The 24,912-nt window shown below is 42.1% G+C and overlaps 1 protein-coding gene across 1 annotated transcript in view; it reads left to right on the forward strand.

Annotated features, from left to right (window-relative positions):
* LOC106592754 (paired box protein Pax-5) overlaps nt 1-24,048 on the forward strand; it is a gene marked incomplete at its 5' end in the record, with an annotated part of 79,326 nt that extends 55,278 nt beyond the window's left edge. The window contains 3 exon segments of the mRNA XM_045712651.1: nt 20,716-20,802; nt 21,628-21,717; nt 22,277-24,048. Of these exon segments, the coding sequence (XP_045568607.1) occupies nt 20,716-20,802; nt 21,628-21,717; nt 22,277-22,359 (260 nt within the window).
* Between the last annotated feature and the right edge of the window lie 864 nt (nt 24,049-24,912).

A 24,912-nucleotide genomic window follows, 5' to 3' on the forward strand; every position in this document is an offset into this window, starting at 1 on the left:
CTCTTTATTAACCTGTAGTAGACCCAGCTCTTTATTAACCTGTAGTACCCAGCTCTTTATTAACCTGTAGTACCCAGCTCTTTATTAACCTGTAGTACCCAGCTCTTTATTAACCTGTAGTAGACCCAGCTCTTTATAAACCTGTAGTACCCAGCTCTTTATAACCCTGTAGTACCCAGCTCTTTATTAACCTGTAGTAGACCCAGCTCTTTATAAACCTGTAGTAGACCCAGCTCTTTATAAACCTGTAGTAGACCCAGCTCTTTATTAACCTGTAGTACCCAGCTCTTTATTAACCTGTAGTACCCAGCTCTTTATAAACCTGTAGTACCCAGCTCTTTATTAACCTGTAGTAGACCCAGCTCTTTATTAACCTGTAGTAGACCCAGCTCTTTATTAACCTGTAGTACCCAGCTCTTTATTAACCTGTAGTACCCAGCTCTTTATTAACCTGTAGTACCCAGCTCTTTATTAACCTGTAGTACCCAGCTCTTTATTAACCTGTAGTAGACCCAGCTCTTTATTAACCTGTAGTACCCAGCTCTTTATTAACCTGTAGTAGACCCAGCTCTTTATTAACCTGTAGTACCCAGCTCTTTATTAACCTGTAGTAGACCCAGCTCTTTATAAACCTGTAGTAGACCCAGCTCTTTATTAACCTGTAGTACCCAGCTCTTTATTAACCTGTAGTAGACCCAGCTCTTTATTAACCTGTAGTAGACCCAGCTCTTTATTAACCTGTAGTACCCAGCTCTTTATTAACCTGTAGTACCCAGCTCTTTATAAACCTGTAGTACTCAGCTCTTTATTAACCTGTAGTACCCAGCTCTTTATTAACCTGTAGTAGACCCAGCTCTTTATTAACCTGTAGTAGACCCAGCTCTTTATTAACCTGTAGTACCCAGCTCTTTATTAACCTGTAGTAGACCCAGCTCTTTATTAACCTGTAGTACCCAGCTCTTTATAAACCTGTAGTACCCAGCTCTTTATTAACCTGTAGTAGACCCAGCTCTTTATAAACCTGTAGTACCCAGCTCTTTATTAACCTGTAGTAGACCCAGCTCTTTATTAACCTGTAGTAGACCCAGCTCTTTATAAACATGTAGTACCCAGGTCTTTATTAACCTGTAGTAGACCCAGCTCTTTATAAACCTGTAGTAGACCCAGCTCTTTATTAACCTGTAGTACTCAGCTCTTTATTAACCTGTAGTACCCAGCTCTTTATTAACCTGTAGTAGACCCAGCTCTTTATAAACCTGTAGTACCCAGCTCTTTATTAACCTGTAGTACCCAGCTCTTTATTAACCTGTAGTAGACCCAGCTCTTTATTAACCTGTAGTACCCAGCTCTTTATTAACCTGTAGTAGACCCAGCTCTTTATTAACCTGTAGTAGACCCAGCTCTTTATTAACCTGTAGTACCCAGCTCTTTATTAACCTGTAGTAGACCCAGCTCTTTATTAACCTGTAGTACCCAGCTCTTTATAAACCTGTAGTAGACCCAGCTCTTTATTAACCTGTAGTAGACCCAGCTCTTTATTAACCTGTAGTAGACCCAGCTCTTTATTAAACTGTAGTAGACCCAGCTCTTTATTAACCTGTAGTACCCAGCTCTTTATTAACCTGTAGTAGACCCAGCTCTTTATTAACCTGTAGTACCCAGCTCTTTATTAACCTGTAGTACCCAGCTCTTTATTAACCTGTAGTACCCAGCTCTTTATTAACCTGTAGTAGACCCAGCTCTTTATTAACCTGTAGTACCCAGCTCTTTATTAACCTGTAGTACCCAGCTCTTTATTAACCTGTAGTACCCAGCTCTTTATTAACCTGTAGTACCCAGCTCTTTATTAACCTGTAGTACCCAGCTCTTTATTAACCTGTAGTACCCAGCTCTTTATTAACCTGTAGTAGACCCAGCTCTTTATTAACCTGTAGTACCCAGCTCTTTATTAACCTGTAGTACCCAGCTCTTTATTAACCTGTAGTACCCAGCTCTTTATTAACCTGTAGTAGACCCAGCTCTTTATTAACCTGTAGTAGACCCAGCTCTTTATTAACCTGTAGTACCCAGCTCTTTATTAACCTGTAGTAGACCCAGCTCTTTATTAACCTGTAGTACCCAGCTCTTTATTAACCTGTAGTACCCAGCTCTTTATTAACCTGTAGTACCCAGCTCTTTATTAACCTGTAGTAGACCCAGCTCTTTATTAACCTGTAGTAGACCCAGCTCTTTATTAACCTGTAGTAGACCCAGCTCTTTATTAACCTGTAGTAGACCCAGCTCTTTATTAACCTGTAGTAGACCCAGCTCTTTATTAACCTGTAGTACCCAGCTCTTTATTAACCTGTAGTAGACCCAGCTCTTTATTAACCTGTAGTACCCAGCTCTTTATTAACCTGTAGTACCCAGCTCTTTATTAACCTGTAGTACCCAGCTCTTTATTAACCTGTAGTAGACCCAGCTCTTTATTAACCTGTAGTACCCAGCTCTTTATTAACCTGTAGTACCCAGCTCTTTATTAACCTGTAGTAGACCCAGCTCTTTATTAACCTGTAGTACCCAGCTCTTTATCAACCTGTAGTACCCAGCTCTTTATCAACCTGTATTACCCAGCTCTTTATAAACCTGTAGTACCCAGCTCTTTATTAACCTGTAGTAGACCCAGCTCTTTATTAACCTGTAGTACCCAGCTCTTTATTAACCTGTAGTAGACCCAGCTCTTTATTAACCTGTAGTACCCAGCTCTTTATAAACCTGTAGTAGACCCAGCTCTTTATTAACCTGTAGTACCCAGCTCTTTATTAACCTGTAGTACCCAGCTCTTTATTAACCTGTAGTACCCAGCTCTTTATTAACCTGTAGTAGACCCAGCTCTTTATTAACCTGTAGTACCCAGCTCTTTATTAACCTGTAGTAGACCCAGCTCTTTATTAACCTGTAGTAGACCCAGCTCTTTATTAACCTGTAGTACCCAGCTCTTTATTAACCTGTAGTACCCAGCTCTTTATTAACCTGTAGTACCCAGCTCTTTATTAACCTGTAGTACCCAGCTCTTTATTAACCTGTAGTAGACCCAGCTCTTTATTAACCTGTAGTACCCAGCTCTTTATTAACCTGTAGTACCCAGCTCTTTATTAACCTGTAGTACCCAGCTCTTTATTAACCTGTAGTAGACCCAGCTCTTTATTAACCTGTAGTACCCAGCTCTTTATTAACCTGTAGTACCCAGCTCTTTATTAACCTGTAGTACCCAGCTCTTTATTAACCTGTAGTACCCAGCTCTTTATTAACCTGTAGTACCCAGCTCTTTATTAACCTGTAGTACCCAGCTCTTTATTAACCTGTAGTAGACCCAGCTCTTTATTAACCTGTAGTACCCAGCTCTTTATTAACCTGTAGTACCCAGCTCTTTATTAACCTGTAGTACCCAGCTCTTTATTAACCTGTAGTAGACCCAGCTCTTTATTAACCTGTAGTAGACCCAGCTCTTTATTAACCTGTAGTACCCAGCTCTTTATTAACCTGTAGTAGACCCAGCTCTTTATTAACCTGTAGTACCCAGCTCTTTATTAACCTGTAGTACCCAGCTCTTTATTAACCTGTAGTACCCAGCTCTTTATTAACCTGTAGTAGACCCAGCTCTTTATTAACCTGTAGTAGACCCAGCTCTTTATTAACCTGTAGTACCCAGCTCTTTATCAACCTGTAGTACCCAGCTCTTTATCAACCTGTATTACCCAGCTCTTTATAAACCTGTAGTACCCAGCTCTTTATTAACCTGTAGTACCCAGCTCTTTATTAACCTGTAGTAGACCCAGCTCTTTATTAACCTGTAGTACCCAGCTCTTTATTAACCTGTAGTAGACCCAGCTCTTTATTAACCTGTAGTAGACCCAGCTCTTTATTAACCTGTAGTACCCAGCTCTTTATTAACCTGTAGTACCCAGCTCTTTATTAACCTGTAGTACCCAGCTCTTTATTAACCTGTAGTACCCAGCTCTTTATTAACCTGTAGTAGACCCAGCTCTTTATTAACCTGTAGTACCCAGCTCTTTATTAACCTGTAGTACCCAGCTCTCTATTAACCTGTAGTACCCAGCTCTTTATTAACCTGTAGTAGACCCAGCTCTTTATTAACCTGTAGTACCCAGCTCTTTATTAACCTGTAGTACCCAGCTCTTTATTAACCTGTAGTACCCAGCTCTTTATTAACCTGTAGTACCCAGCTCTTTATTAACCTGTAGTACCCAGCTCTTTATTAACCTGTAGTACCCAGCTCTTTATTAACCTGTAGTAGACCCAGCTCTTTATTAACCTGTAGTACCCAGCTCTTTATTAACCTGTAGTACCCAGCTCTTTATTAACCTGTAGTACCCAGCTCTTTATTAACCTGTAGTAGACCCAGCTCTTTATTAACCTGTAGTAGACCCAGCTCTTTATTAACCTGTAGTACCCAGCTCTTTATTAACCTGTAGTAGACCCAGCTCTTTATTAACCTGTAGTACCCAGCTCTTTATTAACCTGTAGTACCCAGCTCTTTATTAACCTGTAGTACCCAGCTCTTTATTAACCTGTAGTAGACCCAGCTCTTTATTAACCTGTAGTAGACCCAGCTCTTTATTAACCTGTAGTACCCAGCTCTTTATCAACCTGTAGTACCCAGCTCTTTATCAACCTGTATTACCCAGCTCTTTATAAACCTGTAGTACCCAGCTCTTTATTAACCTGTAGTAGACCCAGCTCTTTATTAACCTGTAGTACCCAGCTCTTTATTAACCTGTAGTAGACCCAGCTCTTTATTAACCTGTAGTACCCAGCTCTTTATTAACCTGTAGTAGACCCAGCTCTTTATTAACCTGTAGTACCCAGCTCTTTATTAACCTGTAGTACCCAGCTCTTTATAAACCTGTAGTAGACCCAGCTCTTTATTAACCTGTAGTAGACCCAGCTCTTTATTAACCTGTAGTACCCAGCTCTTTATTAACCTGTAGTAGACCCAGCTCTTTATTAACCTGTAGTACCCAGCTCTTTATTAACCTGTAGTAGACCCAGCTCTTTATTAACCTGTAGTACCCAGCTCTTTATTAACCTGTAGTAGACCCAGCTCTTTATTAACCTGTAGTAGACCCAGCTCTTTATTAACCTGTAGTAGACCCAGCTCTTTATAAACCTGTAGTACCCAGCTCTTTATTAACCTGTAGTACCCAGCTCTTTATTAACCTGTAGTACCCAGCTCTTTATTAACCTGTAGTACCCAGCTCTTTATTAACCTGTAGTACCCAGCTCTTTATTAACCTGTAGTAGACCCAGCTCTTTATTAACCTGTAGTACCCAGCTCTTTATTAACCTGTAGTACCCAGCTCTTTATAAACCTGTAGTAGACCCAGCTCTTTATTAACCTGTAGTACCCAGCTCTTTATTAACCTGTAGTAGACCCAGCTCTTTATAAACCTGTAGTACCCAGCTCTTTATTAACCTGTAGTAGACCCAGCTCTTTATTAACCTGTAGTACCCAGCTCTTTATTAACCTGTAGTAGACCCAGCTCTTTATAAACCTGTAGTAGACCCAGCTCTTTATTAACCTGTAGTACCCAGCTCTTTATTAACCTGTAGTAGACCCAGCTCTTTATTAACCTGTAGTAGACCCAGCTCTTTATTAACCTGTAGTACCCAGCTCTTTATTAACCTGTAGTACCCAGCTCTTTATAAACCTGTAGTACTCAGCTCTTTATTAACCTGTAGTACCCAGCTCTTTATTAACCTGTAGTAGACCCAGCTCTTTATTAACCTGTAGTACCCAGCTCTTTATTAACCTGTAGTACCCAGCTCTTTATTAACCTGTAGTAGACCCAGTTCTTTATTAACCTGTAGTACCCAGCTCTTTATAAACCTGTAGTACCCAGCTCTTTATTAACCTGTAGTAGACCCAGCTCTTTATAAACCTGTAGTACCCAGCTCTTTATTAACCTGTAGTAGACCCAGCTCTTTATTAACCTGTAGTAGACCAAGCTCTTTATAAACATGTAGTACCCAGGTCTTTATTAACCTGTAGTAGACCCAGCTCTTTATAAACCTGTAGTAGACCCAGCTCTTTATTAACCTGTAGTACTCAGCTCTTTATTAACCTGTAGTACCCAGCTCTTTATTAACCTGTAGTAGACCCAGCTCTTTATAAACCTGTAGTACCCAGCTCTTTATTAACCTGTAGTACCCAGCTCTTTATTAACCTGTAGTAGACCCAGCTCTTTATTAACCTGTAGTACCCAGCTCTTTATTAACCTGTAGTAGACCCAGCTCTTTATTAACCTGTAGTAGACCCAGCTCTTTATTAACCTGTAGTACCCAGGTCTTTATTAACCTGTAGTAGACCCAGCTCTTTATTAACCTGTAGTACCCAGCTCTTTATAAACCTGTAGTAGACCCAGCTCTTTATTAACCTGTAGTAGACCCAGCTCTTTATTAACCTGTAGTAGACCCAGCTCTTTATTAACCTGTAGTAGACCCAGCTCTTTATTAACCTGTAGTACCCAGCTCTTTATTAACCTGTAGTAGACCCAGCTCTTTATTAACCTGTAGTACCCAGCTCTTTATTAACCTGTAGTACCCAGCTCTTTATTAACCTGTAGTACCCAGCTCTTTATTAACCTGTAGTAGACCCAGCTCTTTATTAACCTGTAGTACCCAGCTCTTTATTAACCTGTAGTACCCAGCTCTTTATTAACCTGTAGTACCCAGCTCTTTATTAACCTGTAGTACCCAGCTCTTTATTAACCTGTAGTACCCAGCTCTTTATTAACCTGTAGTACCCAGCTCTTTATAAACCTGTAGTAGACCCAGCTCTTTATTAACCTGTAGTACCCAGCTCTTTATTAACCTGTAGTACCCAGCTCTTTATTAACCTGTAGTACCCAGCTCTTTATTAACCTGTAGTACCCAGCTCTTTATTAACCTGTAGTACCCAGCTCTTTATTAACCTCTAGTACCCAGCTCTTTATTAACCTGTAGTACCCAGCTCTTTATTAACCTGTAGTAGACCCAGCTCTTTATTAACCTGTAGTACCCAGCTCTTTATTAACCTGTAGTACCCAGCTCTTTATTAACCTGTAGTACCCAGCTCTTTATTAACCTGTAGTAGACCCAGCTCTTTATTAACCTGTAGTAGACCCAGCTCTTTATTAACCTGTAGTACCCAGCTCTTTATTAACCTGTAGTAGACCCAGCTCTTTATTAACCTGTAGTACCCAGCTCTTTATTAACCTGTAGTACCCAGCTCTTTATTAACCTGTAGTACCCAGCTCTTTATTAACCTGTAGTAGACCCAGCTCTTTATTAACCTGTAGTAGACCCAGCTCTTTATTAACCTGTAGTACCCAGCTCTTTATTAACCTGTAGTACCCAGCTCTTTATTAACCTGTAGTAGACCCAGCTCTTTATTAACCTGTAGTACCCAGCTCTTTATTAACCTGTAGTACCCAGCTCTTTATTAACCTGTAGTAGACCCAGCTCTTTATTAACCTGTAGTACCCAGCTCTTTATCAACCTGTAGTACCCAGCTCTTTATCAACCTGTAGTACCCAGCTCTTTATAAACCTGTAGTACCCAGCTCTTTATTAACCTGTAGTAGACCCAGCTCTTTATTAACCTGTAGTACCCAGCTCTTTATTAACCTGTAGTAGACCCAGCTCTTTATTAACCTGTAGTACCCAGCTCTTTATAAACCTGTAGTAGACCCAGCTCTTTATTAACCTGTAGTACCCAGCTCTTTATTAACCTGTAGTACCCAGCTCTTTATTAACCTGTAGTACCCAGCTCTTTATTAACCTGTAGTAGACCCAGCTCTTTATTAACCTGTAGTACCCAGCTCTTTATTAACCTGTAGTAGACCCAGCTCTTTATTAACCTGTAGTAGACCCAGCTCTTTATTAACCTGTAGTACCCAGCTCTTTATTAACCTGTAGTACCCAGCTCTTTATTAACCTGTAGTACCCAGCTCTTTATTAACCTGTAGTACCCAGCTCTTTATTAACCTGTAGTACCCAGCTCTTTATTAACCTGTAGTACCCAGCTCTTTATTAACCTGTAGTACCCAGCTCTTTATTAACCTGTAGTACCCAGCTCTTTATTAACCTGTAGTAGACCCAGCTCTTTATTAACCTGTAGTACCCAGCTCTTTATTAACCTGTAGTAGACCCAGCTCTTTATTAACCTGTAGTAGACCCAGCTCTTTATTAACCTGTAGTAGACAAAGCTCTTTATTAACCTGTAGTAGACCCAGCTCTTTATTAACCTGTAGTACCCAGCTCTTTATTAACCTGTAGTACCCAGCTCTTTATTAACCTGTAGTACCCAGCTCTTTATTAACCTGTAGTACCCAGCTCTTTATTAACCTGTAGTAGACCCAGCTCTTTATTAACCTGTAGTACCCAGCTCTTTATTAACCTGTAGCACCCAGCTCTTTATTAACCTGTAGTAGACCCAGCTCTTTATTAACCTGTAGTAGACCCAGCTCTTTATTAACCTGTAGTAGACCCAGCTCTTTATTAACCTGTAGTACCCAGCTCTTTATTAACCTGTAGTACCCAGCTCTTTATTAACCTGTAGTACCCAGCTCTTTATTAACCTGTAGTACCCAGCTCTTTATTAACCTGTAGTACCCAGCTCTTTATTAACCTGTAGTACCCAGCTCTTTATTAACCTGTAGTACCCAGCTCTTTATTAACCTGTAGTAGACCCAGCTCTTTATTAACCTGTAGTACCCAGCTCTTTATTAACCTGTAGTACCCAGCTCTTTATAAACCTGTAGTAGACCCAGCTCTTTATTAACCTGTAGTAGACCCAGCTCTTTATTAACCTGTAGTACCCAGCTCTTTATTAACCTGTAGTAGACCCAGCTCTTTATTAACCTGTAGTACCCAGCTCTTTATTAACCTGTAGTAGACCCAGCTCTTTATTAACCTGTAGTACCCAGCTCTTTATTAACCTGTAGTAGACCCAACTCTTTATTAACCTGTAGTAGACCCAGCTCTTTATTAACCTGTAGTAGACCCAGCTCTTTATAAACCTGTAGTACCCAGCTCTTTATTAACCTGTAGTACCCAGCTCTTTATTAACCTGTAGTACCCAGCTCTTTATTAACCTGTAGTACCCAGCTCTTTATTAACCTGTAGTACCCAGCTCTTTATTAACCTGTAGTAGACCCAGCTCTTTATTAACCTGTAGTACCCAGCTCTTTATTAACCTGTAGTACCCAGCTCTTTATAAACCTGTAGTAGACCCAGCTCTTTTTTAACCTGTAGTACCCAGCTCTTTATTAACCTGTAGTAGACCCAGCTCTTTATAAACCTGTAGTACCCAGCTCTTTATTAACCTGTAGTAGACCCAGCTCTTTATTAACCTGTAGTACCCAGCTCTTTATTAACCTGTAGTACCCAGCTCTTTATTAACCTGTAGTACCCAGCTCTTTATAAACCTGTAGTACCCAGCTCTTTATTAACCTGTAGTACCCAGCTCTTTATAAACCTGTAGTACCCAGCTCTTTATAAACCTGTAGTACCCAGCTCTTTATTAACCTGTAGTACCCAGCTCTTTATAAACCTGTAGTACCCAGCTCTTTATTAACCTGTAGTACCCAGCTCTTTATTAACCTGTAGTACCCAGCTCTTTATTAACCTGTAGTACCCAGCTCTTTATAAACCTGTAGTACCCAGCTCTTTATTAACCTGTAGTACCCAGCTCTTTATTAACCTGTAGTACCCAGCTCTTTATTAACCTGTAGTACCCAGCTCTTTATTAACCTGTAGTAGACCCAGCTCTTTATTAACCTGTAGTAGACCCAGCTCTTTATTAACCTGTAGTACCCAACTCTTTATTAACCTGTAGTAGACCCAGCTCTTTATAAACCTGTAGTACCCAGCTCTTTATTAACCTGTAGTAGACCCAGCTCTTTATTAACCTGTAGTACCCAACTCTTTATTAACCTGTAGTACCCAGCTCTTTATTAACCTGTAGTAGACCCAGCTCTTTATTAACCTGTAGTAGACCCAGCTCTTTATTAACCTGTAGTACCCAGCTCTTTATTAACCTGTAGTAGACCCAGCTCTTTATTAACCTGTAGTAGACCCAGCTCTTTATTAACCTGTAGTACCCAGCTCTTTATTAACCTGTAGTACCCAGCTCTTTATTAACCTGTAGTACCCAGCTCTTTATTAACCTGTAGTACCCAGCTCTTTATTAACCTGTAGTACCCAGCTCTTTATAAACCTGTAGTACCCAGCTCTTTATTAACCTGTAGTACCCAGCTCTTTATAAACCTGTAGTACCCAGCTCTTTATTAACCTGTAGTACCCAGCTCTTTATTAACCTGTAGTAGACCCAGCTCTTTATTAACCTGTAGTAGACCCAGCTCTTTATTAACCTGTAGTACCCAGCTCTTTATTAACCTGTAGTAGACCCAGCTCTTTATAAACCTGTAGTACCCAGCTCTTTATTAACCTGTAGTAGACGCAGCTCTTTATTAACCTGTAGTACCCAGCTCTTTATTAACCTGTAGTACCCAGCTCTTTATTAACCTGTAGTAGACCCAGCTCTTTATTAACCTGTAGTAGACCCAGCTCTTTATTAACCTGTAGTACCCAGCTCTTTATTAACCTGTAGTAGACCCAGCTCTTTATTAACCTGTAGTAGACCCAGCTCTTTATTAACCTGTAGTACCCAGCTCTTTATTAACCTGTAGTACCCAGCTCTTTATTAACCTGTAGTACCCAGCTTTTTATTAACCTGTAGTAGACCCTGCTCTTTATAAACCTGTAGTAGACCCAGCTCTTTATTAACCTGTAGTAGACCCAGCTCTTTATTAACCTGTAGTACCCAGCTCTTTATTAACCTGTAGTAGACCCAGCTCTTTATTAACCTGTAGTAGACCCAGCTCTTTATTAACCTGTAGTAGACCCAGCTCTTTATAAACCTGTAGTACCCAGCTCTTTATTAACCTGTAGTACCCAGCTCTTTATTAACCTGTAGTACCCAGCTCTTTATAAACCTGTAGTACCCAGCTCTTTATTAACCTGTAGTACCCAGCTCTTTATTAACCTGTAGTACCCAGCTCTTTATTAACCTGTAGTACCCAGCTCTTTATTAACCTGTAGTAGACCCAGCTCTTTATTAACCTGTAGTACCCAGCTCTTTATTAACCTGTAGTACCCAGCTCTTTATTAACCTGTAGTACCCAGCTCTTTATTAACCTGTAGTAGACCCAGCTCTTTATTAACCTGTAGTAGACCCAGCTCTTTATTAACCTGTAGTACCCAGCTCTTTATTAACCTGTAGTACCCAGCTCTTTATTAACCTGTAGTACCCAGCTTTTTATTAACCTGTAGTAGACCCTGCTCTTTATAAACCTGTAGTAGACCCAGCTCTTTATTAACCTGTAGTAGACCCAGCTCTTTATTAACCTGTAGTACCCAGCTCTTTATTAACCTGTAGTAGACCCAGCTCTTTATTAACCTGTAGTAGACCCAGCTCTTTATTAACCTGTAGTAGACCCAGCTCTTTATAAACCTGTAGTACCCAGCTCTTTATTAACCTGTAGTACCCAGCTCTTTATTAACCTGTAGTACCCAGCTCTTTATAAACCTGTAGTACCCAGCTCTTTATTAACCTGTAGTACCCAGCTCTTTATTAACCTGTAGTACCCAGCTCTTTATTAACCTGTAGTACCCAGCTCTTTATTAACCTGTAGTAGACCCAGCTCTTTATTAACCTGTAGTACCCAGCTCTTTATTAACCTGTAGTACCCAGCTCTTTATTAACCTGTAGTACCCAGCTCTTTATAAACCTGTAGTAGACCCAGCTCTTTATTAACCTGTAGTACCCAGCTCTTTATTAACCTGTAGTACCCAGCTCTTTATTAACCTGTAGTAGACCCAGCTCTTTATTAACCTGTAGTACCCAGATCTTTATTAACCTGTAGTAGACCCAGCTCTTTATAAACCTGTAGTAGACCCAGCTCTTTATTAACCTGTAGTAGACCCAGCTCTTTATTAACCTGTAGTACCCAGCTCTTTATTAACCTGTAGTAGACCCAGCTCTTTATAAACCTGTAGTACCCAGCTCTTTATTAACCTGTAGTAGACCCAGCTCTTTATTAACCTGTTGTAGACCCAGCTCTTTATTAACCTGTTGTAGACCCAGCTCTTTATTAACCTGTAGTACCCAGCTCTTTATTAACCTGTAGTACCCAGCTCTTTATTAACCTGTAGTAGACCCAGCGCTTTATTAACCTGTAGTAGACCCAGCTCTTTATTAACCTGTAGTAGACCCAGCTCTTTATTAACCTGTAGTACCCAGCTCTTTATTAACCTGTAGAACCCAGCTCTTTATTAACCTGTAGTACCCAGCTCTTTATTAACCTGTAGTAGACCCAGCTCTTTATTAACCTGTAGTAGACCCAGCTCTTTATTAACCTGTAGTAGACCCAGCTCTTTATTAACCTGTAGTACCCAGCTCTTTATTAACCTGTAGTAGACCCAGCTCTTTATTAACCTGTAGTAGACCCAGCTCTTTATTAACCTGTAGTACCCAGCTCTTTATAAACCTGTAGTACCCAGCTCTTTATTAACCTGTAGTAGACCCAGCTCTTTATTAACCTGTAGTACCCAGCTCTTTATTAACCTGTAGTAGACCCAGCTCTTTATTAACCTGTAGTACCCAGCTCTTTATTAACCTGTAGTAGACCCAGCTCTTTATTAACCTGTAGTACCCAGCTCTTTATTAACCTGTAGTTCCCAGCTCTTTATTAACCTGTAGTACCCAGCTCTTTATTAACCTGTAGTACCCAGCTCTTTATTAACCTGTAGTAGACCCAGCTCTTTATTAACCTGTAGTACCCAGCTCTTTATTAACCTGTAGTAGACCCAGCTCTTTATTAACCTGTAGTAGACCCAGCTCTTTATTAACCTGTAGTAGACCCAGCTCTTTATTAACCTGTAGTACCCAGCTCTTTATTAACCTGTAGTACTCAGCTCTTTATTAACCTGTAGTAGACCCAGCTCTTTATTAACCTGTAGTACCCAGCTCTTTATTAACCTGTAGTACCCAGCTCTTTATTAACCTGTAGTACCCAGCTCTTTATTAACCTGTAGTACCCAGCTCTTTATTAACCTGTAGTAGACCCAGCTCTTTATTAACCTGTAGTACCCAGCTCTTTATTAACCTGTAGTACCCAGCTCTTTATTAACCTGTAGTACCCAGCTCTTTATTAACCTGTAGTACCCAGCTCTTTATTAACCTGTAGTAGACCCAGCTCTTTATTAACCTGTAGTACCCAGCTCTTTATTAACCTGTAGTACCCAGCTCTTTATTAACCTGTAGTACCCAGCTCTTTATTAACCTGTAGTACCCAGCTCTTTATAAACCTGTAGTACCCAGCTCTTTATTAACCTGTAGTAGACCCAGCTCTTTATTAACCTGTAGTACCCAGCTCTTTATTAACCTGTAGTAGACCCAGCTCTTTATTAACCTGTAGTACCCAGCTCTTTATTAACCTGTAGTAGACCCAGCTCTTTATTAACCTGTAGTACCCAGCTCTTTATTAACCTGTAGTTCCCAGCTCTTTATTAACCTGTAGTACCCAGCTCTTTATTAACCTGTAGTACCCAGCTCTTTATTAACCTGTAGTAGACCCAGCTCTTTATTAACCTGTAGTACCCAGCTCTTTATTAACCTGTAGTAGACCCAGCTCTTTATTAACCTGTAGTAGACCCAGCTCTTTATTAACCTGTAGTAGACCCAGCTCTTTATTAACCTGTAGTACCCAGCTCTTTATTAACCTGTAGTACTCAGCTCTTTATTAACCTGTAGTAGACCCAGCTCTTTATTAACCTGTAGTACCCAGCTCTTTATTAACCTGTAGTACCCAGCTCTTTATTAACCTGTAGTACCCAGCTCTTTATTAACCTGTAGTACCCAGCTCTTTATTAACCTGTAGTACCAAGCTCTTTATTAACCTGTAGTACCCAGCTCTTTATAAACCTGTAGTAGACCCAGCTCTTTATTAACCTGTAGTAGACCCAGCTCTTTATTAACCTGTAGTACCCAGCTCTTTATTAACCTGTAGTACCCAGCTCTTTATTAACCTGTAGTACCCAGCTCTTTATAAACCTGTAGTAGACCCAGCTCTTTATTAACCTGTAGTACCCAGCTCTTTATTAACCTGTAGTAGACCCAGCTCTTTATTAACCTGTAGTACCCAGCTCTTTATTAACCTGTAGTACCCAGCTCTTTATTAACCTGTAGTACTCAGCTCTTTATTAACCTGTAGTACCCAGCTCTTTATTAACCTGTAGTAGACCCGCTCTTTATTAACCTGTAGTACCCAGCTCTTTATTAACCTGTAGTAGACCCAGCTCTTTATTAACCTGTAGTACCCAGCTCTTTATAAACATGTAGTAGACCCAGCTCTTTATTAACCTGTAGTAGACCCAGCTCTTTATTAACCTGTAGTACCCAGCTCTTTATTAACCTGTAGTAGACCCAGCTCTTTATTAACCTGTAGTACCCAGCTCTTTATTAACCTGTAGTACCCAGCTCTTTATTAACCTGTAGTACCCAGCTCTTTATTAACCTGTAGTAGACCCAGCTCTTTATTAACCTGTAGTAGACCCAGCTCTTTATTAACCTGTAGTAGACCCAGCTCTTTATTAACCTGTAGTAGACCCAGCTCTTTATAAACCTGTAGTACCCAGCTCTTTATTAACCTGTAGTACCCAGCTCTTTATAAACCTGTAGTACCCAGCTCTTTATTAACCTGTAGTACCCAGCTCTTTATTAACCTGTAGTACCCAGCTCTTTATTAACCTGTAGTACCCAGCTCTTTATTAACCTGTAGTACCCAGCTCTTTATTAACCTGTAGTAGACCCAGCTCTTTATTAACCTGTAGTACCCAGCTCTTTATTAACCTGTAGTACCCAGCTCTTTATTAACCTGGAGTACCCAGCTCTTTATAAACCTGTAGTACCCAGCTCTTTATTAACCTGTAGTACCCAGCTCTTTATTAACCTGTAGTAGACCCAGCTCTTTATTAACCTGTAGTACCCAGCTCTTTATTAACCTGTAGTACCCAGCTCTTTATTAACCTGTAGTACCCAGCTCTTTATTAACCTGTAGTACCCAGCTCTTTATTAACCTGTAGTACCCAGCTCTTTATTAACCTGTAGTACCCAGCTCTTTATTAAACTGTAGTACCCAGCTCTTTATTAACCTGTAGTACCCAGCTCTTTATTAACCTGTAGTACCCAGCTCTTTATTAACCTGTAGTACCCAGCTCTTTATTAACCTGTAGTAGACCCAGCTCTTTATTAACCTGTAGTACCCAGCTCTTTATTAACCTGTAGTTGACCCAGCTCTTTATAAACCTGTAGTACCCAGCTCTTTATTAACCTGTAGTAGACCCAGCTCTTTATTAACCTGTAGTAGACCCAGCTCTTTATTAACCTGTAGTACCCAGCTCTTTATTAACCTGTAGTACCCAGCTCTTTATTAACCTGTAGTAGACCCAGCTCTTTATTAACCTGTAGTAGACCCAGCTCTTTATTAACCTGTAGTACCCAGCTCTTTATTAACCTGTAGTAGACCCAGCTCTTTATTAACCTGTAGTACCCAGCTCTTTATTAACCTGTAGTAGACCCAGCTCTTTATTAACCTGTAGTACCCAGCTCTTTATTAACCTGTAGTAGACCCAGCTCTTTATTAACCTGTAGTACCCAGCTCTTTATTAACCTGTAGTAGACCCAGCTCTTTATTAACCTGTAGTAGACCCAGCTCTTTATAAACCTGTAGTACCCAGCTCTTTATTAACCTGTAGTACCCAGCTCTTTATAAACCTGTAGTAGACCCAGCTCTTTATAAACCTGTAGTACCCAGCTCTTTATTAACCTGTAGTACCCAGCTCTTTATTAACCTGTAGTAGACCCAGCTCTTTATTAACCTGTAGTAGACCCAGCTCTTTATTAACCTGTAGTACCCAGCTCTTTATTAACCTGTAGTAGACCCAGCTCTTTATTAACCTGTAGTACCCAGCTCTTTATTAACCTGTAGTAGACCCAGCTCTTTATTAACCTGTAGTACCCAGCTCTTTATTAACCTGTAGTAGACCCAGCTCTTTATAAACCTGTAGTACCCAGCTCTTTATTAACCTGTAGTAGACCCAGCTCTTTATTAACCTGTAGTACCCAGCTCTTTATTAACCTGTAGTACCCAGCTCTTTATTAACCTGTAGTACCCAGCTCTTTATTAACCTGTAGTACCCAGCTCTTTATTAACCTGTAGTACCCAGCTCTTTATTAACCTGTAGTAGACCCAGCTCTTTATTAACCTGCAGTACCCAGCTCTTTATAAACCTGTAGTACCCAGCTCTTTATTAACCTGTAGTTCCCAGCTCTTTATTAACCTGTAGTACCCAGCTCTTTATTAACCTGTAGTACCCAGCTCTTTATTAACCTGTAGTAGACCCAGCTCTTTATTAACCTGTAGTAGACCCAGCTCTTTATTAACCTGTAGTACCCAGCTCTTTATTAACCTGTAGTACCCAGCTCTTTATTAACCTGTAGTAGACCCAGCTCTTTATTAACCTGTAGTAGACCCAGCTCTTTATTAACCTGTAGTACCCAGCTCTTTATAAACCTGTAGTAGACCCAGCTCTTTATTAACCTGTAGTACCCAGCTCTTTATTAACCTGTAGTACCCAGCTCTTTATTAACCTGTAGTACCCAGCTCTTTATTAACCTGTAGTAGACCCAGCTCTTTATTAACCTGTAGTAGACCCAGCTCTTTATTAACCTGTAGTAGACCCAGCTCTTTATTAACCTGTAGTACCCAGCTCTTTATTAACCTGTAGTAGACCCAGCTCTTTATTAACCTGTAGTACCCAGCTCTTTATTAACCTGTAGTACCCAGCTCTTTATTAACCTGTAGTAGACCCAGCTCTTTATAAACCTGTAGTACCCAGCTCTTTATTAACCTGTAGTACCCAGCTCTTTATTAACCTGTAGTACCCAGCTCTTTATAAACCTGTAGTAGACCCAGCTCTTTATTAACCTGTAGTAGACCCAGCTCTTTATTAACCTGTAGTACCCAGCTCTTTATTAACCTGTAGTACCCAGCTCTTTATTAACCTGTAGTAGACCCAGCTCTTTATTAACCTGTAGTACCCAGCTCTTTATTAACCTGTAGTACCCAGCTCTTTATTAACCTGTAGTACCCAGCTCTTTATTAACCTGTAGTACCCAGCTCTTTATTAACCTGTAGTAGACCCAGCTCTTTATTAACCTGTAGTACCCAGCTCTTTTTTAACCTGTAGTAGACCCAGCTCTTTATTAACCTGTAGTAGACCCAGCTCTTTATTAACCTGTAGTACCCAGCTCTTTATTAACCTGTAGTAGACCCAGCTCTTTATTAACCTGTAGTAGACCCAGCTCTTTATTAACCTGTAGTACCCAGCTCTTTATTAACCTGTAGGAGACCCAGCTCTTTATTAACCTGTAGTACCCAGCTCTTTATTAACCTGTAGTAGACCCAGCTCTTTATTAACCTGTAGTACCCAGCTCTTTATAAACCTGTAGTACCCAGCTCTTTATTAACCTGTAGTACCCAGCTCTTTATTAACCTGTAGTACCCAGCTCTTTATAAACATGTAGTAGACCCAGCTCTTTATTAACCTGTAGTAGACCCAGCTCTTCATTAACCTGTAGTACCCAGCTCTTTATTAACCTGTAGTAGACCCAGCTCTTTATTAACCTGTAGTACCCAGCTCTTTATTAACCTGTAGTACCCAGCTCTTTATTAACCTGTAGTACCCAGCTCTTTATTAACCTGTAGTAGACCCAGCTCTTTATAAACCTGTAGTAGACCCAGCTCTTTATTAACCTGTAGTAGACCCAGCTCTTTATTAACCTGTAGTACCCAGCTCTTTATAAACCTGTAGTAGACCCAGCTACAACTTGGAAACTAAATAAATATGACTCTGGAAGGCAACATAATGATGTTTGTTTCCAACATTAGGACCGTCTTCCTGAAGAAGTTAAATCCGCTTCGTGTTTTGTTTCATTGCCACGATGCTAACAGGTATCGTGATTCTGGTATCAAATTAATGGATTCTATTTCAGCCACACCCGTTGCTTACAGGTGTATAAAATCGACCACACAGCCATGCAATCTCCATAGACAAACATTAGCAGTAGAATGGCCTTACTGAAGAAGAGCTCAGTGACTTTCAACGTGGCACCGTCATAGGATACCACCTTACCAACAAGTCAGTTTGTCAAATTTCTGCCCTGCTAGAGCTGCCCCGGTTATTGTGAAGTGGAAACGTCCAGGAGCAACAACGGCTCAGACGCAAAGTGGTAGGCCACACAAGCTCACAGAACTGGACCGCCGAGTGCTGAAGCGCGTAAAAATCGTCTGTCCTTGGTTGCAAACCTCACTACCGAGTTCCAAACTGCCTCTGGAAGCAACGTCAGCACAAGAACTGTTCGTCGGGAGCTTCATGAAATGGGTTTCAATGGCCGAGCAGCCGCACACAAGCCTAAGATCACCATGCGCAATGCCAAGCGTCAGCTGGAGTGGTGTAAAGTTCGCCCGCCATTGGACTCTGGAGCAGTGGAAACGCCTTCTCTGGAGTGATGAATCACGCTTCACCATCTGGCAGTCCGACGGACGAATCTGTTTTTTGGCGGATGCCAGGAGAACTCTACCTCCCTAATGCTCTTGTGGCTGAATGGAAGAAAGTCCCATCAGCAATGTTTCAACATCTAGTGGAAATCCTTCCCAGAAGAGTGGAGGCTGTTATAGCAGCAATGTTCCAACATCTAGTGGAAAGCCTTCCCAGAAGAGTGGAGGCTGTTATAGCAGCAATGTTCCAACATCTAGTGGAAATCCTTCCCAGAAGAGTGGAGGCTGTTATAGCAGCAAAGGGGGGGGGACCAACTCCATTGTAATGCCCATGATTTTGGAATGAGATGTTTGACGACCAGGTGTCCACATCCTGTTGGCCATGCAGTGTATTATCCAGTGCACTACTTCTGACCCAGAAAGGGGAATAGGGTGCCATTTGGGAGGCAGCCTAACTCTTCACCACAGTACCTCAGGACAGGAAACTCTTCATCACAGTACCTCAGGACAGGAAACTCTCTCTAATACTGTTCACCTGACAGGAGACTCTCTCTAATACTGTTCACCTGACAGGAGACTCTCTCTAATACTGTTCACCTGACAGGAGACTCTCTCTAATACTGTTCACCTGACAGGAGACTCTCTCTAATACTGTTCACCTGACAGGAGACTCTCTCTAATACTGTTCACCTGACAGGAGACTCTCTCTAATACTGTTCATCATCTCTTCTCTTCACTTCTTTGTCTACTCTATTATAATCCTCATATAGCAAAGCTCTCTCTCTCTCTCTCTCTCTCTCTCTCTCTCTCTCTCTAGCGCGCTCTCTCGGGGGGGTGGCGAATCACTGAGGCAGAACGGACAGAACGGGGGAGAGAGACAGAGAGATGGAGGGAAGGAGGGAGGGCTCAGTGACTGTCAGCTCAGGGAGAAGAATCCCTGGGGAGGAGTAAAGGTTTTGAGGAAAACAAGAAAAGAGAGAGAGAGAGAGAGAGAGAGGAGAGGAGGAGAGAGAGAGAGAGAGAGAGAGAGAGGAGGAGAGGAGGAGAGGACAGGGAATGTTGTTTTTGATGTGAGGGTGGTGGCTGGATTGTGGGGGAAAAAGAAAGAGAGAGAGAAAAGAGGAAGAAAGGTCGAAGAGGAAGGAGAGAGAGATACGCTACTACTACTACTGTTCTTTTCCTGTCTGTTACTTCCTGTCTGTTCCTGTCTGTTACTTCCTGTCTGTTACTTCCTGTCTGTTCCTATCTGTTACTTCCTGTCTGTTCCTGTCTGTTCCTGTCTGTTACTTCCTGTCTGTTCCTGTCTGTTCCTGTCTGTTCCCATCTGTTCCCGTCTGTTCCCGTCTGTTCCTGTCTGTTCCTGTCTGTTACTTCCTGTCTGTTCCTGTCTGTTCCTGTCTGTTCCTGTCTGTTCCTGTCTGTTCCCATCTGTTCCTGTCTGTTACTTCCTGTCTGTTCCTGTCTGTTCCTGTCTGTTCCCGTCTGTTCCCGTCTGTTCCTGTCTGTTCCTGTCTGTTACTTCCTGTCTGTTCCTGTCTGTTCCTGTCTGTTCCCGTCTGTTCCCATCTGTTCCCGTCTGTTCCTGTCTGTTCCTGTCTGTTACTTCCTGTCTGTTCCTGTCTGTTCCCGTCTGTTCCCGTCTGTTCCCATCTGTTCCCGTCTGTTCCTGTCTGTTCCTGTCTGTTACTTCCTGTCTGTTCCTGTCTGTTCCCGTCTGTTCCTGTCTGTTCCCGTCTGTTCCCGTCTGTTCCTGTCTGTTCCTGTGTGTTTCTGTGTGTTCCTGTGTGTTCCTGTGTGTTCCCATCTGTTCCCATCTGTTCCCATCTGTTCCCATCTGTTCCTGTGTGTTCCTGTCTGTTCCTATCTGTTGTTAGCTGTTCCTATTGGTTCCTATCTGTTGTTAGCTGTTCTTATCTGTTCTTAGCTAGTTCATATCTGTTCCTATCTGTTCCTATCTGTTGTTAGCTGTTGTTAGCTAGTTCATATCTGTTCCTATCGGTTCCTATCTGTTATTAACGGTTAATAACTGTTCCTATCTGTTTCTGTTCCAGGAGGAGATTTTTCGGGGAGTCCCTATTCCCACCCTCAGTATTCCACATATAACGAGTCCTGGAGATTTCCAAACCCCAGCCTGTTAGGTAAGGCAATAACCCCTACACCCATCATGGACATTATTCAATTAACCAATTAACCAATCAACCAATCCACCATTCTTTCTCAAAGACATCCTAATTCCCTATTTAGTGCACTACTACTTTTTTGAGCAGAGCCCTATGTGTGAATTTGATATCACTGGAGGTTGAAGTTCAGGCTGTGCTGACCACTAGGTTAAGGGGTTTATAGAGGTCAGGGGTTAGTCTGTAGTCTACACTGACTGTAGATTGACTGTAGTGTTGTTGTCCATAGAGATAATTAGATGACTTAACTTGGGGATAGAACCCTTTTTTTGTTGTTGTGTGGACTTTGAAGGCTTCCACCATTTTAAAGTAGTCGACTGGGTGGTGATTCCTATGGGGTTTCCTATGGGAGCGATCAGGCTTATGATCAGAGCACTGTCTTCTTCTTCTTCTTCTAATAGGATGCTATGGTTTGTTAATGGTTTTAATCTATATTAATCGCCATCTAGTGGCTACAATAAATTAATGCCACACAATCTATAGTTCAGGACTTCAGCCCTGGAGGTGGCAGTAAATCATCAATATTAGACTGAGCCTCTTTTTCAAATATAAAAAGAAGAAGAGAAAATTGACTACTTCAAAATGGAGATGGCCTCAACGGCGCTTGACCCCGCCCCCCGTGCTATCGCAGAAAACCATTATTGAGGACTTGACACAAAGCCGAGTTCTCTAACTAACCTTACGGTTGTGTCTGTGTCAGAGATTACAGGTCAGGGGTCAGAGAGAGGTCAGGGTTCAGAGGTTATTAACCTGTAGTGATGTCCTCTCTCTCTCTCTCTCTCTCAGTGTTCCAACAGGACTATGGGTCTCTCCTGGGGACGGAGATCGGCTGTTCCTCTGGCCTCTTCACCGCCAGCCAGACGGGACAGATGCAAGGTGGGATTTAACAGTAGCTCTGTACTTCCAGACAGTCCAGTGGAATTACCTACAGTACAGACAGGCAGGCAGGCAGGCAGGCAGGCAGACAGACAGACAGACAGACAGACAGACAGACAGACAGACAGACAGACAGACAGACAGACAGACAGACAGACAGACAGACAGACAGACAGACAGACAGACAGACAGACAGACAGACAGACAGACAGACAGACAGACAGGGCTGACATAGTGATGAGGCTGACAGGTAGAGGAACAGGGGAGGTAGGTGTCAGTGTGTGATTGATGGATATGACAGGGACAGGTATCCGCGTGGGGAGTGTGTGGCACAGGGGATTAGAAGTAGCAGCGCTCTGTGTGTGTGTGTGTGTGTGTGTGTGTGTGTGTGTGTGTGTGTGTGTGTGTGTGTGTGTGTGTGTGTGTGTGTGTGTGACCATCTTCCCGTCAACTATAACAATGCTGCTCCTGCCCAGCCACTAACTGAGTGTGTGTGTGTGTGTGTGTGTGTGTGTGTGTGTGTGTGTGTGTGTGTGTGTGTGTGTGTGTGTGTGTGTAGGGTCGCCGTACTACTACAGCGCGGCATCGCGAGGGGCGGGACCGGCTGCCACGGCAACTGCCTCCGCCTACGACCGCCACTGACCCCGCCAATCAACGATGAAGAGGAGGATGAGGAAGAGGAGGAAGAAAGGAGAGATAGCACCAGCACTGTCCAATAGTAGCCTGCCAACTGACAGAGGAGGAAGTAGAGGAGGAGAAACAGGAAGGAGAGGAGGAGAAACAGGAAGGAGAGGAGGAGGAAGGAGAGGAGGGGGAAGGAGAGGAGGAGGAAGGAGAGGAGGAGAAACAGGAAGGAGAGGAGGAGGAGGAAGGAGAGGAGGAGAAACAGGAAGGAGAGGAGGAGGAAGGAGAGGAGGAAAAACAGGAAGGAGAAGAGGAGGAAGAGGAAGTGGACGAAGAGGACGAGGAGGAAGATCTGCTTTACATCAGTAAACTCCCGACTGCGCGCTTTTGATTGACACTCGAGCCGACCAATCCCTGCTGAGCTGAGACACTGACCTATTGCTATTGCACCTGTTACGATAACGTGGAATAAACAGGAAGGATGCACCCACAGAGACTGATCCCAGGTCAGATTGGAGAGTTTACCACCTAACGGGTAGGGTTAGGATCTGAGGAGGGCAAGCTGATCCCAGGTCAGATTGGAGAGTTTACCACCTAACGGGTAGGGATAGGATCTGAGGAGGGCAAGCTGATCCCAGGTTAGATTGGTTGTTATTATATACACCAGGACTATTCGACTGTAGTTCAGAGCTCTCCTGGTTGTCACCTGGTTGTCATCCTGCCCCTCTAACCAGGGACTGATTCAGACCTGGGACACCAGGTAACTAGACTGTCTGGCCAATCACTGACATTAATCAATCAATCAATCAATCAATGAACTACTAGCCAGGGAGACTAGCCGCCCAGCAGAGACAAAGACCTGGAGAGATGGAACTGAACAGCCTCCACATTACAGCCTGATAAGTACAACGTAGAGGGTGAATCCCAATAGGATCTCCTTTCTCCTGAAGTGTACACTCGTTCACTACTTCCCACTAATCTAAAACCATTGGATTGGTAGAGGCTTTTTTTAAATTAATTATTGTTATACCAGTCATTTCCTTTGAACTCAGTGAAGGGAAGTGAAGAAAGTGCCTACTTTGGGAGGAAGGACGGCAGACAGACAGACAGACAGGCAGACAGACAGGCAGACAGACAGACAGGCAGGCAGACAGGCAGACAGACAGGCAGACAGGCAGGCAGACAGGCAGGCAGGCAGGCACAGAATATGAGCCACCCGAGTTTCTGGTGAATAAGATGGATATATATAGAGTGAGAGAGAGAGACAGAGAGAGAGAGAGAGAGAGAGAGAGACAGAGAGAGAGACAGAGAGAGAGAGAGAGAGAGAGAGTAATATATTTAAATCCCTTTTCGCTGCACTCAAAAGTGACCGTATAATTATGGCTCTGTCTTTCCGTTTTTAGAGGTGATTTCCATTATTTTCACACATCCTGAATATGCTAACGAGTAACCAGGAAGTAGTAATGGTGGCCACACCCCCTCCTCTCTCTCTCTCTCTCTCTCTCTCTCTCCAAAATCCCCAAAGATAGTGGTGCCCCCCCCAGTGGTGTGGCTGACTAACGACAAGAAGCACAAAGTGACCCAAATCACCTTCATATAGACGCCATTTTGACTTCTTCTTCTCCTTCTCCTTCTTAGTGCTTGTCTTCCATTAGACATTCGTTCTTCAGTGGGAGAATAAACTGAAACCTATGGTTTTTCTCTCCCCCCCTCTATGTGTTCTGCGCTGTGACAATGCATGAGTTAGGCCTTTACTGATACTCTGACACACACCAGTATGCAGGGAACTGTCCCTAGTCACTGATCTAAGGTCAGTTATATACCCCCTCCAATGGTTAAGGATAGGACCTGGGAGAGGCTAAACTGATTCTAGATCTGTGGTTAAGAGCAGGTTCTAGCCTTTTTAGTGCCATTTCTCGCGTAACCGGCCCGTCTGTATGAGATTTGTATATTTAAAAAATCACTTAAAAGAAGGACTAAATAAGTCTAGATATCAATATCGATTTTGAAATATTCATGATATTTAAACATTTTAGATTTTAGTGACAAAAAATTTTTACAAAAAAATTGAGAATAAAAAAGGTGTGATGTAGTTTTTAGCCTGAGAGTGACTTGTTGTTGTTTTGGATACTCTCTCTGTGTGTGTGTGTGTGTGTGTGTGTGTGTGTGTGTGTGTGTGTGTGTGTGTGTGTGTGTGTGTGTGTGTGTGTGTGTGTGTGTGTGTGTGTGTGTGTGTGTGTGTGTGTGTGCAGTTGTAGCTGTCTGGTTGGAAGGAACCAAAACTGAACATAAAGAGATATATATATATATATCTATATATATCTATATAGCTACAGAAAACTACTGAACAAACTGTTGTTTCAATCTCTGTTGTAAAATAAATAGCGATAGAAAATAATCCTTCAGTTACACATTTGTAGACCTTAATAAAGTTGTTTTGTATGCAACTCTAAAGAAAACCCCTTACTGTGGTTCGCCTCGTGTGCTCGATATGGGTAAACCCTGTGGACTTAGTATTACTAGAACGGACATTCTAGAACCACCAGACATTCTAGAACCACTAGACATTCT

Source organism: Salmo salar, unplaced genomic scaffold (genome assembly GCF_905237065.1).
Source record: "Salmo salar unplaced genomic scaffold, Ssal_v3.1, whole genome shotgun sequence".
NCBI lineage: Eukaryota > Metazoa > Chordata > Actinopteri > Salmoniformes > Salmonidae > Salmo > Salmo salar.